The sequence below is a fragment of the Camelus dromedarius genome, chromosome 8 (genome assembly GCF_036321535.1).
Source record: "Camelus dromedarius isolate mCamDro1 chromosome 8, mCamDro1.pat, whole genome shotgun sequence".
Taxonomy (NCBI): domain Eukaryota; kingdom Metazoa; phylum Chordata; class Mammalia; order Artiodactyla; family Camelidae; genus Camelus; species Camelus dromedarius.
The window spans coordinates 30888831-30904971 of NC_087443.1; the positions used below are offsets into that span (position 1 = coordinate 30888831).

The following is a 16141-nucleotide window of genomic DNA, read 5'->3' on the forward strand; positions in this document are numbered from 1 at the left end:
TCTGGGCAGGAAGGACTGCAGGGAAAGTGATGATGATAACGACGCGGGTAAAACTGAGGCTACTGGTTACATCTTAATTTATTTTATTTCTTTACAAATTAAAGATGCATTGAAAAATAAACCAATGAAGAGAAATGAGAGGTCCAGAGCAGGGGCATCCCAGGCTGGGAGCAGGCAAGCATGGCGTCCAAGCCTAGCCCTTGTCCTGCCCCAGCCAGGTCGTGTTGGAAGATAACTGTCAGCCACTCTGTCAAAACCAAAGCCTGAGTGATGTCCTGGCAGAAGAGACCAGCCACCTTTGCCTCTCTCCCCAACAACCCCCAGCTTGGAGAGCAGTGTTTCCAGCAGGAGCCCAGAGTGGGATGTGGGCTGGCTCTGTGAGGTATTGCAAGTTGATGACCAGGCTCCCTACAGAACCATCCAGTGTTGGGGCCTCTCCGGCTGCAAAGGAGGCTGGTACCTCTTCCAGGTCTTAGTATACTTTGCAACTCAGTTCCCAGGCTCATTCATCTCTTAATGTGCCTGTGATAATCCACCAAGTGATCAATCATTGAAGGAGAGAGAAAGAGCAGTGGAAGCAGAGAGAGAGATCTAATCAACCACCCTCAGTAATTCTGGCTTGACTGTTGACTTCCAGGCCCAAGAAGACTGACCACTTTTCTCTCTACTACCTATGGTCTACATTCCAGCTCTTGTGCACCTATATGTATGTTTATCCCTAATATAGGAAGTTGTTGATGACACTGAGCTGAATTAGCAGCCCCTCCCCCTGTGGTAACCCTGGGATCCCCCCTCCTTCCTGCCTGCCCTTGGAGGCTGGTCCAAAGGGACACATAATATTGCCAGAGTCTGGGTGCCTCCAAATCTCCCAACACCAAATCATATACAGTGAACTGAGAAACTACATTCATTACGACAGGATTAGCAGGAAAAGGAGGATAAAGTGAGGGGATAGGGGCACCTTCCAACAGCAGGACATGACAGAGTGGTAGGATACTTGAGCCCAGAAAGAAGGTGTCTCCTTATACCTCCCCCTCCCCCCCCAAAGAGACTGAGGTCAGCTTACATGACTTACAAGATATGCAACTGCCCTATTTCTCTGCTGTCCTGGGGTACTTTCTGGAAGCTGGCCTGGACCCTATGCTGTTTACCCACTTGCTCTAACTCAGTAGCTGCCGAATCTCCTTGTGCATATGACAGAGAAAGTCCACATAGGATGCTCCCCCACTCAGGCTCTTGTCTTCCACCAGAAAGTGTTTGAACAGCATCTCCAGCTTGTCCTCCTGTTTCACCACGATAAGCTAGGGCCAGAACACACGGTCATGAAGCAGGGCTAAAGGGAATTAAACATGCCCTGAAATCCCATTATCCAGCCACTCACCCCCTACCCGCCTTCCAGGGGAGGACTTGACAAAATAAGAAATCCAGGGTTTGGATCAGTGTTACCTTCATGTACCGCGATCTCTGTGCCCTCAAACCATCAATGAGGCCTCGCACTTTCTTGGACAGCAGATTATCCAGAACTGGCAGAACACTCTGGAACACAAAATTCATTTATCCTTATGGTAAAGTATGCTGAATCCAGTGGTCAAGGTGAGAGAGCACAGATTTATGCATTATCTGAAACAAGGAAGCCTCTGAAGAATGACAGCACCCTCCCTCCTCAGCGTTCCTTGCTACTTAAGCGGACTCACACACTAATTTTATTGGCTCCTACTCATTTCACAAAGTATATTTCCACACCCATAGTCTCCTTGACTCCCTGCCCTCACCAGGCCACTGGTGATCTGACTGAAGGAGGAGACGCCGAAGAGGCTCTGGACAACACCCTGCTGGACACTTGCTCCCACCCAGAGGAAGAGGTTGAGCCCATTCTCCAGCAAATATATATCTCCATTGCTCAGACGCTCTTCAGATGCTCGAACTGCTGGTGGTTCAGTGGTATTCTCAATGGGAGACTTTGTCTGGACAAAAGGAAGGGGGCAAAAGGTTACCAAGGACCATAAGACATATTTGCCCAACCCCCAACACACATACAAAATTTCAGAAAGCTAAGCCCCTTAGCAACTCAGTGTGAAAATATGACATCAGATAATGCAGGTAAAAAATTCATTAGTGTCAGACCCAGATAATATTAATCCTTCCCTTCCTCCTCCTATGATGCCCCTTTCTCAGTATGATGTCTCACACTCCAGCCCTCAGGCGCACCAATGGTAGGAGCCGAGGATAAAAGAAGACATTGGTCTCAGCCACATCCATGGAGGTAACCAGCTGTCGGACATAAGCGCGGTCATCAGTGGTGACTTCAGCTCCAGGCTGCAGGACGTCACTCTTCAACACACAGTTCAGGTAAACTGGGAGTAGCTTCATGCACTCAGGAAGGATCAACTAAGGGGGTTATCAAAACATAGTCAATAATCATGAGAGATCCCTCCCAATGCAAAAATGTATCCTAGCAACTCCTTCACCAACATGTTTGCCCTACCTGTCCTGCGGAGGAGGGGCTGGCACAGTTCTTTCTGTAACAGGCCAAGATCTGGGCACACTGGGTGATGAGAGTGTCACGAACAGTCTTCACTGGGCTGTTCAGGACCCCCCGGTACGCTGAAAGGGAAAGGAGCTAGCACAGTCACTGGTCTGCCATTCCATCACATGTGCCTTCCCACCAGCACACCGACTCAGGAACGTGGAACTGCTGAACATTCTAGACCTCTCTCTTTGCCCGAGTCCCACCCAGCCCTGCCCCTGCCCTCACCAAACTTGGCCATGTAGTTGATGAGCGTGTCAGTCTCACAGTTTCGATACAGATCAGCTAGCTGAGTGCAGCAGTTGAGGGCCAGGTTGTGGATGCGGAGCCGTCGCTGCCCCGCACAACTGGTGTAGAGCAGGGCACACTACGGGGAGGGAGAAAGGGGGAGTTCACACCCCTCCTTCAACAAAGCCCTCTGAAAAACTGCCTCTTTGCTATATTATTGAATTAAAAGAAAGACACGAACCACCCCTCCCCCAGCCTCTTCTAGTCCTCTCTACGCACCCCTCACGCTCTTCCCTGCGGCCTCTTTATCGCCAGTGAAATGACCCCTAACGCTTCTTCCCCAGTCCCTGCCGCCTGCCCGCCACCTGCAGGAGGGCTCCACTCTCTTCATTGAGCCGGTCGTCATGCTTGAACTCCACAGTCACCGTTTTGTCCCCATCCAGCCCAGCCAGCTCCACATCTGTTGTGTTGCTCATGTAGAAAGCCCCAAAGAAATCTACAGCACGTATACCTGAGGCCACATGGACAGGGACAGGGCTAATGAATGGTATGACAGGTGCCACTTGCCTCCCTCCCAGATTTAGGCCCCCAACCTGCTCTTCTCCAGCCAGGACTGACCAGTGCTTGTCCGGACTCGCATCACAGCATCAAAGCCAACAACCTTCTGGACATCCCGACGCAGGTCACTGAGGAACCGTTCCTGGTCATTCTCCACCTGCATTCCCCCAGGCCCACAGTCACATCACTGATTACCTAACATCATACAATCAGTCCCGCTGCACCCCCTCCACTCTACAAGTCTGCTGAATCATAATGACAGTAACAGTGAAGATAATAATGATGTTGATGATAATGATAGCTTTAAGCATTTACTACATGCCAGGTACCATATTAAGTGCTTTACATTAATCCTGATGACAGATCCTAATAAGTATTAAAATCTCATTTTACAAATGAAGAAACAAAGGAGAGAAAAATTAAGTAATTTATCCTAGGTCATACAGCTTGTAAGCAGGAGGGCCAGGACTGACTCCAAGCCCCCTGCTCCTGACTGCTCCACTCATAGCTCTCTTTACACTACGTGGTCTTCACCTCCAACACTATTCCTATTAACAAGTCAGCAGGTAAAGAGCCACTCCACATGTAGGCAGACATCCCCAGTCCTGCTTCCACTTGCCACCCAGAGTCCCATGCCGTACCTGAAAGCAAGCGTATTTGTAGACAGAGCCACCAGTCAGCTGGGGTACAACAGACAGTGTGGCCACATCCACATACTGGTTAGGGAAGAGGAAGAGGTCTACGCAGCAGCCTTGGGCCACACACTCTTTGGCCAGAGTCTGATAGGCACCTGTCTGAGGCTGGAACAGAGTCTGGGGAAGAACAGATGAAAATGCTCAAATGTCAAAGTTCCACACTATTTGAGAACCGTACCTGCATATGGGCTATGCAAGGACATGTAAACTTCAGATCTACTTCACAGTCTGCAATAGTAGTAAAACATTCCCAAAGAAAAGCCTACCAAGGGCTTGGGATGAGAAGGGTAGAGAGGTGTGGGAGCAGTGGAGAAGGTTGGCAATCACGAAGGTGACACGTGAAAGGGCAGAAGATCTAGTCACAGTTCCCCTCAAAAAAGTAACAGTATTGTGCTGTGAAGAGACACCACATTCCTCCGCAACGGAAAGTCCTCCCCGTGGCACCCGATCCCACACCTTCTCCTTGTCTGTGTTGATCAACTTCCTGTCGTCTCTGTTCTTCAGCTTCCCTGGGGCCTCTGCAATGGGCAGGGAGGTGTGGAACAGAAAGAGCTTCCCTGCACACTCAGCAGCCTAGGAAAGAAGAGAGATCTACTGGTCCATTCTTTCCTTTATTCATCCATTATTCATTCACCCCTTCCCTCGTCATTTATTCAGTGCCAACTGTGTCAGACTGGCTGACTCACTGGACAGGCGTCAATCACTGAAGAAACAAGGGTTATATCCCAGGGGGTAAGATGGTCAGAAGAAAGTGTCACAGAGGAGGTTCCCAGGGACTCTAGCCTTACCTTCAGAGCCTCCATCCCAGCCTGGATAACTGGGGCAAATACTGTCTCCGTCTCCCTTGTGTCTGCAAACATTTCTGGAATCTGATCCAGTAAGCTGAAGAGACAGGTGATAAGAGGCAATCAAAATTGCTATCCAAATTCCAGATTCCTCAATCCTCAATCCCCTGAAGAGTCATCTGGTCCCCAGATTCTGAAAACTCTTGAGGCATAGCCCCTGTCCATCTGCTGACCTCTCTGCTCAACTCTCTGGCTTTCTGTGACTGTACCCACCCCACCCCAGCTTTACCCCCACAATCTCTTTACCTGGTGATGACTGTCCGAGACTCATTGACATTGACCAGGAAGCCATCCAGCAGTGGCACAAACATGTCGCCCACATCAGATACAACCATCATCTGTGGCTGGGCCAATGAGCTCTTCACATTGTAGAAGTGCAGCACCTTATTATAGGTGACAAAGCCAACTCGGACTGCTGACTCTTCGGCCCCGCCCTCCCTGTAGAAGGCGACATTGTTACTCAGATTTGCCATCTTTTCCACCACCCAACTTCATGATATCTGGCTCCAACTGCTGAATCAAGCCAGCACCCCCCACCCACCCTCCCCAGCCATCATCATCATCCAAAGAAAGCACCTCGGCTCCATAACTCTCACCTAGGCAGAAAGTCTAACAGTGACTTGAGCTCCTCACAGAGGAGCCTAACAAGACCACTCCTGATGGCATTGTAGGAGACGTCGATCATGAAGATGAAGGCAGGAGGGCTGGGGAACTTATTGTTCTGCAAAGGAAGGAAATGTAGTCGGGGAGAGGAGTATTGGTAAGCAGGCCAACTGACCAGAGAGAAGTCAACATAAAATGGGACAACGAAGGGATGATGGAAATGATCACAGCAAGTCTTCGCTGTCTCATTGTCCTCCACCCACTGCTCCTCCCCGTGCTACCTTCCCTCACCTTGCAGTAATCTACAGTGGCCAAGAATTCATAAGAGCCCAAGGATAGCTCAGGACGGTCATAAGCATCCACACGTTTGCCGGTATGATCCAGATGTTGAAAATACTGGGGGGGAACTGTGGGGAGTAGGGCAGAGTGTTACTCAAGAGTCCACTCTCAATCTTAGTTAGTCTGGCCCTGGCTGAGCTCAGTCTACTGTCCCACATCCCCATATGTGTCCTACTTCCCCAGCTCCTAAACAACGGACCCTCATCTACCTAACTAGAAAGAGTACAACATAGATGCAATCCAGATGCCCCCAATCCCAGCCTCGGTGAACGTACCATCGTTGATACAGCTGCAAAAGCAGCACTGGAAGCGCCTCCCGCCCTCAATGAACTGCATGAAGGGGCACATATATGCTTTGCAGCGATTGCAGCGCAAAGGGCCAGATTCCCCGTGGTCGACGACATATGGTGAAGCCTAAGGACCAAAGGGGAAGGTCTGAAACACAGAGGGAAGCTACAGTGGGTAGCTACATGTAGCAGTAGATAAGGAGGAACAACCTGGGGGGCAAGAGCATGGCTCAGATATTTTGCCTGGGGAGGGAGTAGAGTGAAGGGGAATGAGGACAAATTTCCCTAAGGAGTATCCCGAAGAGTCTAAATTGTATAGTTCTTTCTCCTTATTCCTCATCTCCAGAATTTCACTTCTTCTTGAAAGGGAAGAGTGACTGTGAACCCAGCCCTAACAACTCAGGGGCTGATAAGGGCTTTTGAGAAGAAAGCCAAAGAGTATCCAGGATTCACATTTCTGGCCCTATCTTCAATCCCCTTCACTCCTGCCCTAGGGATCCTGACTCCTGCTTCCTTTCCCAAACAAGTATCTGTGACATTTGTCCTCCATGATCCCTGGATTTCTGTGATATCTACTGATGCCCCAGGCAGATGTCACCCTACAGGTTAAAGACCAGCAGCCAAGTGTCCAACCATCCCCACTGAGACCCAGGAAAAGAGAATGAGAAGCACACAGAATAAGACAGAGAAGCAGGATGTAAAGTGAGCCCTGAGTGTCCAGTTATAGAGAAATCCATCCTAAGTTTGATAAGTTAAGCATGAACACAAGGGTATCCTACCAAGGCCTGGTAGGATAGAGCAGCTGCCAAGCTCTCTCTCTTTTTATGCTGATTTCAGGTTTTGGGGTTGCAGATCATGGCCCAAGCCAGGTAAGAGACAGACTGCTGGATCCTAATCCACCTTTTTCCTTACATGCTGCCCTAACATCTCTAACATGGCATGACAGGACAGCGTATAAGAAAAAGTATAATGATGTGCTTCTAATCATCTGGAGATGACCATGCTATGAGAGGCTCCTGCATCCAGCTGTCTTCTTCCCTGCAAGCTGGCCTTGTGTTTCCCCTGTGGATCCTGCTCCCATCCAGCAATTTCTTGGACTTTTGCTTTCATCCCTACAACCTCCTTCAGATATGGTCCCTGGGATACAAAGTTGCTGAAGATACTCTCCGCTTCTGCCCAGCCAAAAGTTCTTCCATTGTGACTGACAGAATCACACCTAGGAAGAAGTCTTACTCCCCACTCCCCCTCCCTTCCGCCCTTTCATTTCCTCTAGTCCCTTCTCTGACTCACCTCCTCTGGGGGCAGCCTTGCCAACGGCTTGATGACAGCTGCCAGAGGCACCTGAGCCTGTTTAGCCATGTCAGATGTGCAAGGGATATTATAGGATGTGCATCGGATGTAGCGGGGACTCGCATTCCCTGAAGGAGGAGGTAGAAAGACTGAGTCAGATCACAGAATCCCTCCAGACACCAGCTCTCCACTGCTGATCCAGCCCATCACCCCAACAAATGCTAGAGCTGATGGTGGTTTTTCCCCCCTCAAAAGCAGTGAGGGACTGGTTTTCAATTAATGACTGACAAAAGGTGGGAGGGTATAGCTCGGTGGTAGAGTGCATGCTTAGCATGCACAAGGACATGGGTTCAATTCCCAGCACCTCCATTAAAAAAAAAAAAAAAACATACATACATACATAAACCTAATTACCTCCCCTCTCCAACAACAACAAAAACCCAACAAACCAAAAAAAGAAGAAAAAAAAAAAGACTGACAAAAGCCCCATCCATAGTCTGATAGTGTTGGAGAAAAAGCTCTGCAGGGAGGGGCTAACGCCCCTCTCACCTTGGTCTTTCACCAGGAAGTTGGTGGTGACTAAGGGTGGCACCTGGCCCCGTACTCCAGTAATAAATGGCTCTGAACCCCGGTTGTTCCTGTCATCCTCGATAACCTGAATCTGTAGGGGAGAAGTGAAATGAATGAGGTGACAGACAAAAAGGGAGAACCAGGTCCCAGAGAGCTAGGAGAAAGAAAGGCTGGAGCTGCAGCACAGAAACTAATAATTTGCCAAGGAACACACCTCATGCACCAGGCCTGCTCTCCTTCTGGAGATCATATAAAATGCTGTAACGCCAACCTTCTAGTGTACAGTCAGCAGCAAAATGCTGGACAGGCAACACTGAGAACAGGCTTCTTCACGAATTGCCCTGAACCCCAATATAACCCTGTTATAACCCCCACTGCAGGGAAACTCCAGCTCTAATCACAAACCTTCAAACCTGATCAGATTCTACTTGCCTCCCCCATCAAGCCTTCCCCTCCCCTTTTCTCCCCAAGACACTTTCTGAGAAAGAGCAGGAAAACAGACAACAGTAACCATGTAAAAATGAATCTACCTGGAATGACTCTACACTCAATGAAAGAAGGGACAGGGTGAGGAGAGGATTACACAGCCAGAAATGATCAGGTAAGGTGAGGAAGCAGATGCTGCCTTATTTTCAGGTAAGCATCAGTGTGTAAATATGGGAGAAGAGGATTTTACAGCCTGATCCTCAGTCCCCCACATTTTGACAGACCCAGCGAAGGGAGAAAAAAAGGTTTTGCAAAGCTGGTGATCAGATCTTTCAGCAGGCCGAGAACCTTTGGTCAGTTACTTCAAGATGGGTTTGGTAAAACCAGAAAAAGGGAGACTAAGACTCTGTATCCCATAGCAGAAAGAGTTGAAGCTTAGAAATACATCAGAGTCACTGTCCAGCTGAGACAGTGGTCCACACTTTCCCAAACCGGCCATCCCTTCCCCTGTAAGAAATGCCAGTTTTCCAAACTTGTACATTAGTAGCCACCTACCCACATGTTTCTCCACAACAAGCTGTAGACAAATCAAACCCAAAGGGGAAGGATCTACTGTTTGACTTTGTCCTGTTCCATCGTATGTCACACGCAGGCTCCTGGAGAAGCCAGCAGGACTAAAACCAAAGCTTAACATGCCACCTGAGCCCACCCTTAGAGCCTGACCTTCTACCATCCCATACTTAAAGGCACTGCTAACACCTTGCTACTTCATTATATGGTGACTTGAGGCATGCACATCCTTCTAGCATGTAGAAGCGAGGATCTAGAAGGACTAAGGGAAGAGGATGGAGAGGGATGGACATGGTGGATGAGGTGAAGATGAGGTCACAGGCATGCATGGGTGACATTAACACAGGGATGACACACACGCACCCCCTCCCCCTGCACTTACTGGACTAGGAATGGCATCAGGGTCTATTCTGTGCCTGGTTTTCTGCTGAGGAGGCAGCTCATTGAGTTGCTTTTAGTGTTTTAATAATAAAGGCAGCAGGGGAATACAGGGAGGGAGACAAAAGAACAAGAAGCAGATGTTACTTCTCTCAACCCTGATGAGTTAGACATGAACAGCTGGAGCCCAGCTCAGACTGCTGAAATCGGGCCCCCTCTAGATCAGAAATTCCAAGTTTTTCTGGCCCAAAAAAGAGCCTTTAATGGCTCAGATTATGATGCAGAAAGATAAGGAAGGGGACAAACAGAAGGCAAGAGGGGTTATACAGGGAGGCACTGAATGGGAGAAACCTTAAGGAAGAAGAGGGCTGTTCCCTCTAAAAGGCCAATCCTCCCATCTAAGGACTATTCTTATGCTGAAAGAAGACTCTCCTCACATCCAACCGGACTCTACTCACTGAAGGAGGGAAAAGGAAGGAGGGGCCATATAATCCTCTCGGGTCCCACTTAGCCAGCTGGGTCCCTCACCATGATAGTTCCCCAAAGGAAAAGGGAAGAGAACAGATGGAATATGACAATGGCTAAGCATGGTGAGGTAACCGACATAGCAAATGTTGCAGACAGAACTATAAAGTGGCCTCCATTCGAGAGTACAGTCCAAGCCTCTATTCTGAGTATGATGAGGAAGGCCTGAGGATTCTGATGGCTCCAAGGGTGAAATTCACCATCCTTCCGGAAGAAACAGTTTCCCCACGTTGCCCTTGTAAACTGTAGCTCACTTTTCCCTAACCACACAGCAGAAGCCTAGCAAACAAAAGTACTCAAGGCTTCCTCCTAAACTACTGTCCAAGTAGGAGCAGAGAGAAACCAGAGAAACCTTTCCTTAACACCTAACACCAGAGAATTCCCACCAGCTCTACCCATTAACAAGAGTGCTATCCTACTAGACCTAAGAGGACAAGACTCGGACCCAGCCACTCCTCCACGGAAGAGCAGAGGTTACCATGCTATGTCCAACAGTGACAGAACGCAGCACTCAACCCAGAGCTCTGTGGACACTGCTGACCATGCTTGGCTTCCCTTCCCTTTTTGCCCAGCTATGAAGTAAAAGTGCCCCCAAAAGACTTCTGGGACTTCAATTTCCATTTCAAAGAGTCAAAAATTACATTGAGGTTCTACACATTCATCCACAAGACGATGAATGAAAAAGGGAAAATAGTCAGGAAATGCTCAGCAAACATCTCATCGAGGTTGACTCACTTATCTGGCAGCCACAAGCTCCTTCCCCAGGACCACATAAGTACTTACAGGGCTCGGGATGGCATCAGGGTCCAGGCGCTTAGGAGGCAGAGGTTGAGGAGGCCCGGGCTGACTGCCAAAAGTGGCTGTTCCTGGGTAGGGACTTCCATAATTGGGCTGAGGGCCCCGGGCTGGTCCAAAGGAACCTGAGAGACAAGGGCACAAGGTTGATGGACCAAAAATTCCCTCCTTATCTCTTCTTAAGGCTTCAGGGAAATGACTAGATTCCTATAAATGTAGAGTTGTGAGGTACAGTAATAACCATTCAGGGAATGACCACATTCTCTGAACTGCAAGGAAAAAAAAAATCTTATATCCCCACATCCTAGTACTAATACCCTGATGCTGTCTATCTAGGTCACCACTTAGCAAGCAACACTAAAAGCATATAAAAACAAACCAACCAAAAACTACCTTTGACTCTGAGATAGACCTTGGGAAAAACTCACCATTTTGCTGCAGCTGATAGCCTGGCTGCTGGGAGGAGTGCATAGGTGGTGGTGGTCCTGGCGGCCCAGACATCTGGGTGCCAGGGGTCAGAGCTTGAGGAGGAGGTGAGGAAATATGGTTGGGCTGGCTCACTGGGGGCCCCCCAAAACTCTGTCCAGGCAGGAGTGGACCAGTCATGGAAGGCATCCGAGGACCCCCGGAAGCTGAGGGTGTGAAGCTGGAGGCCTGTGGTAGGACAGATCGCTGGGGAGGCTGGGCCCCAGGATGACCCTGGGCCTGGCCCTGAGGATAGGAGCCATACAGACCAGAGTTGGGGAAACTTCCTGAGGCTGAGGCCAGCGATGTTGGTGGGCCTGAGAAGCAGAAGAAGTAGAGTCAGAACCCCAGTCATCCTGCCTCCTTGTTCAGTAAATCACTTCCCTTTCCACATGAGGGGCAGGAATGACTGTCCCATCTGCTGGGGCTCAGAACAAGAAATAAAAGGGATTCAGGAATACCCCTAGAGCCCATTGCTTCTAAAAAGAAGGGAACAGTAACATTTCTGTGATCACAGCTACTCACCATAGCCCAGCCCCGAAGTGGGAGGGACTGGGGCCACAGCACCACTGATGTGCATTCCAGCCAGCTGAGCAGTCACCTGTGCACTTGTCGGGGGAGGGCCATAGGGCTGAAGCACAGCTGGCTGGCTGACCACAGGGACCAATGGGGCTGACCCAAATGGCTGAGACCCAGGGAGCCTGTGAAGAGAAGGAAGGCAGAGGCCTCCAGTGGGCTGGGACACCCTTCCAAGTTGGCAAGAGCACCACATCATAAAGGAAGCTATATTCTTTTACAGCATCTTACTCTCATCTTACTTTCTCTTCTATAGCTTCATGCTTCTACGTATTTGTGAATAAATTACATTCCTGTGATTATTCATGGAAAATCTTGTTGTCCATTATATTCACTCCAAAACCATATGCCAAGCACTCTCAGATCAAGTATTATTTATTTACTCTGCTAGTTAGACTATCACCTCCTCTGCCTCAAACTTTTGTTGACAAACCACCTCAGTTTTGTAATCAGAAGCCCTGAAGGAGTCAAAAGGGAAGGTGCACAGAAGCACTAACACAATAGGAGCCTAATAAATGTGGGATCAAACAAATGCAGTTTCATTGTTTAACTTTTAAGGGAAACCAAAGTATTACTTTATCCTGGAAAGATCTGTAAGATCAGAAGAGCAGGCCAGCTAAGTCCGGCATTCTGTACTAATCAGAAAGATGATGCCAACTCTACCAGAGTTAAGGACCAGACAAACAGAACATAAATCAGGTAGCCTTCTAAGCTGGGTCTGTCTAGCAAAAGCCTCGTGACTTGGATAGCTGCATTGGACACTCTCATGGTATCAGATGGCACATTAAAATATAAATACAAAATCATTCCAATATCATTGAATATGAACTAGCAACTGCACTGGTGTTTTACAGTAATGTTACTGCAAAAAGCTACAACACAGATTATTATACATATCAAGCTCCTTCCGAGATTTCAAGAATGAATCAATTTCTTCACAACAGTAGTCTGTTACATTGACATTCTGATTTATCCTTCCTGTTTATTTTGTCTCTACTAAATAATTGGAACTTGATTATATTTGGCTAGCTTCTATTAGTCCTGCAGTTGTACACTTTTCATTCAATCATTCTACTAGGTATTTTCTAGGTATTATGCTGGTGAAACTTACTGCCCTAAGCTCTTTGTTGGGCTTTGCATTTTTTTGTCTTCCATAGCACCAAACATACTGTTAGCCTCATGGCAGATGCTCATAAATCCCTGTCAGAATAATTATATTCCAGGGTACTACTCCATTAATGTGGGTAATCCTCTCAACTACCCAATGTTATTCTGCCACATGCCAAATAACAATAAATCAACACCTTATCCATACAGAGCTTTATAATTTATAAAGTATCTCTAAGTACTTCATTTAATTCTCACAGAAAATTAATTAGGGAGACAGAACAGATAGAAAACTAAGACACTAAGGGTGTAAGTGGCAGATGAACCTAGACCTGGAACCCAGATCTGATTCATAGTCCAATGTACTTTACTTTTTAATTGTGAAATACAACATAAATAGAAAAAAAATACGTAAGACATATATATACTGCTGAATAATTATAATACAAACACCCATGTAACCAAAAAGCAAGTCAAGAAATAGAATACTTTGGAACCCAAAGGCCCTGTATGCCTCTCCTCCATCATAGCCCTCTCCCTTCTCCCAAAGATACCTACTTTCCTAACTTCCTAATAATTGCTCCCTTGTCTTTAAAACAATATAATTCAATTGTGTCATTTTTTAAACTTTTGTAAACAGAATCACATCATACATACTTTGAGTTTTGCTTCTTTTGTTCAACTGTATGTCTAAGAAATTCATCTGTACTGTTGCATTTATCATTCCCTTTCATCACTAAATGTTATTCCACTAAACAAATACAACATGATTTACCTAGGCATTTTACTATGGATAGAGTTTGGGGTTTTCTGATTTTTTGATATTATACATAATGTTGCTATGTTCACTCATATACTTAACTTGTTTACACATACATGAGTTTTTCTAAGGCATACAACTATGAGTGAAATTACTGAATTATATGATATGCATATCTTTAACTTTAATAGATAATTTCAAGTTATTATCCCATAGTAGTTGTACTAATTTGCATCGCACCACCAGTGGATAAGAGTTCCTGATACTCCACATGCTTAGCAATATTTAGTACTGCTAGACTTTTGAGTTTTGCCAATCTTATAGATACACAGGAGAAACTTGCGGTTTTTAGATTTTACTATTTTCTTTACTTATGAGGTTGAACAGCTTTTTAATATGTTCTTTGGCCATTAATATCTCTTCTTTTATAAAATGCCTATTCTAGTTTTTATCCATTATTTTTTCAACTGAATTGACTTTTTCTTACTGATTAGTAGGAGTTCTTTATGTATTCTAGATATTATTTTATGTGTTTATATCTACTTTATGTGTAAATATCTTTTTTCCATTCTGGAACTTATCTTTTCAATGTACTTTCCATTCATTGTCTCTTTGATCATTCCCATCAGTACAAAAACATACAAACATCTAAAAAATAACAACTATTAGTGGAAACAACCCAAATGTCCATCAACAGATAAATGAATAAACAAAATGTGGTATTATATGCATACAGTGAAATACTGTGATAAAAAGAATGAAATACTGATACATGCTACAACATAGATGAACAGTGAAAACATTATGCTAAGTCAAAGAACTCAGTTACAAAATATCATATAGTATACGATTCCATTCATATGAAAATCTAGGATAGGGAAATCTATAGAGACAGAAAGTAGATTAGTGGTTGCTTAGGATTTGGGTAGTGAGGGATTAAAGGAAAAGCTAAATAGGGATAGCAACTCAGATAAAGGATAGGATGTTTCTTTCTGAGGTGATGAAAATGTTCTAAAACTGACTGCAGTGATAGTTGCACATACCTGTGAATATACTAAAAACCATTACATTGTACACTTTAAAGGGGAGAATTGCATGGTATGTGAAATATATCTAAGTGAAATAATTTAAAAAATACAATCAAATAAAATTCCCCCAAACCTCACATCCTCCTCAAGCTTTTGGTCCTCTTTCAGCCAAACACTACAAAAGAATTGGTCCATACTCTGTCTCTACCACTCTACTTCTTTAGTTACTATTCTCCACTTTTTAAAGATCTTTCATTCTAAGTTCATTTTCCTTTTTTTCCTTAGTCTATCCCTTAGTAGTGTTCTCAACCAGGGTCTACTCATGGTAAATTCTCAGTCTTTGTCTGAAAATGTCTCTATTTACCCTCTCTCTTAGCTATGTACATAATTCTATGCTGACAATTACATGCCCTTAATGCTTTCAAGTACTAGTCTACTATCTGCTCTCCTCTAACAGCCACTATTTACTCTAATCAATATTTTTTTTCCACTGAGAAACTCTTGTCACCTGTGTTGAGAGAGGGTGGTTGTTTCGCATTTGATCTGGAAGGTACTCTAATGATATTGCCACCCAAGATCAAATTTTTTTTAAAAAGCTTTAAGATATAATTTCCATATCATTAAATTCACTCCTTTTAAGTGTACAATTCAACAATTTTTGGTAAATTTATAGAGTTGTGCAACCATCACCAGAATCCAATTTTAGAACACTTTCACTTCCCCCAAAAGACCCCTGGTGTCCATGTGCAGTCCCAAGACCTTTTTTCCTCACTTAATTCACAGCCAGCCTGGGAGAAAAAGGACTACTTATTATCTCCCTCTGCCAGTGTATAAATTTTTTTTTTCTAGTCTACCTGTTCAGTGAAGATGTAGCCCAGGTCCAGACTTCATAAACAAGGTCTCAGTTCCAAACCTCGACTCAGAAAAGCCCAAGGTACCTGCTTAAACTTAAGTTCCCAGGTTTTCAGTATGGTAATTTCCACCTTCTCCACAGGCAGCCCTAGTGTCAATTTACCACTCTTGATTTTAAGTTCCCACTTGGTCTCTGACACTTGAGGATTTCACTTTCTTTTTAGTTTTTAAAGCTTGATGATGCATTTGAGAAAAAAAAAGTTTCTATTTCCTCTGTCTGTTCTAGATGTTTGTGGCAGAAGCGTTTTTAGGTTATATTAACTTACCTCCCAGCGGAAACTCTTTGACCTACTCCAGCTAGACAGCTGCCTTCCTATTTCCACTGAAACTACATATGTCAATAATGCTGAACCTCACCAAACCCAACGGCCAATTCTCAGTCCACATCTCACCTTGCAGCAGCAAATGACACAACTGATTACTCTCCTGACTTCCTAAAATACTTTCTTCACCTAGTTTCCTCATGCTACTCTCCCCTGGCTAATCTCCTACCTGTTCTTTCTTATTGTCTTTTGATGGCTCCTCCTCTGACCTCCTTTTAAATGTTGGTAAGTTCTCCAAGGGTTAGTCCTTAATTCTACTGTTTACTCTCAATGCACACTTTCTAAGTGATTTAATCTAATTCCATAGCTTTAAATAATGTCTGTATATCAAAGA

General features: G+C 45.6%; 1 protein-coding gene across 4 annotated transcripts in view; it reads right to left on the minus strand.

Annotated features, from left to right (window-relative positions):
* Positions 1-60: 60 nt before the first annotated feature.
* Positions 61-16141, minus strand: part of SEC24C (SEC24 homolog C, COPII coat complex component) — a 49540-nt gene continuing 33459 nt past the window's right edge. For all 4 annotated transcript variants that reach the window (XM_031461089.2, XM_064488050.1, XM_064488051.1 and 1 more), the window contains 20 exons: positions 11627-11802; positions 11065-11418; positions 10625-10761; positions 7922-8033; positions 7373-7500; positions 6071-6209; positions 5748-5863; positions 5450-5574; positions 5100-5291; positions 4797-4890; positions 4465-4581; positions 3955-4125; positions 3374-3470; positions 3121-3266; positions 2756-2894; positions 2486-2604; positions 2209-2388; positions 1773-1964; positions 1447-1536; positions 61-1301 (listed from right to left, as the gene is read on the minus strand). In XM_031461089.2, the coding sequence (XP_031316949.1) occupies positions 1161-1301; positions 1447-1536; positions 1773-1964; positions 2209-2388; positions 2486-2604; positions 2756-2894; positions 3121-3266; positions 3374-3470; positions 3955-4125; positions 4465-4581; positions 4797-4890; positions 5100-5291; positions 5450-5574; positions 5748-5863; positions 6071-6209; positions 7373-7500; positions 7922-8033; positions 10625-10761; positions 11065-11418; positions 11627-11802 (2965 nt within the window). In that variant the 3' untranslated portion in view covers positions 61-1160. The remainder of the gene's footprint in view (positions 1302-1446; positions 1537-1772; positions 1965-2208; positions 2389-2485; positions 2605-2755; positions 2895-3120; positions 3267-3373; positions 3471-3954; positions 4126-4464; positions 4582-4796; positions 4891-5099; positions 5292-5449; positions 5575-5747; positions 5864-6070; positions 6210-7372; positions 7501-7921; positions 8034-10624; positions 10762-11064; positions 11419-11626; positions 11803-16141) is intronic.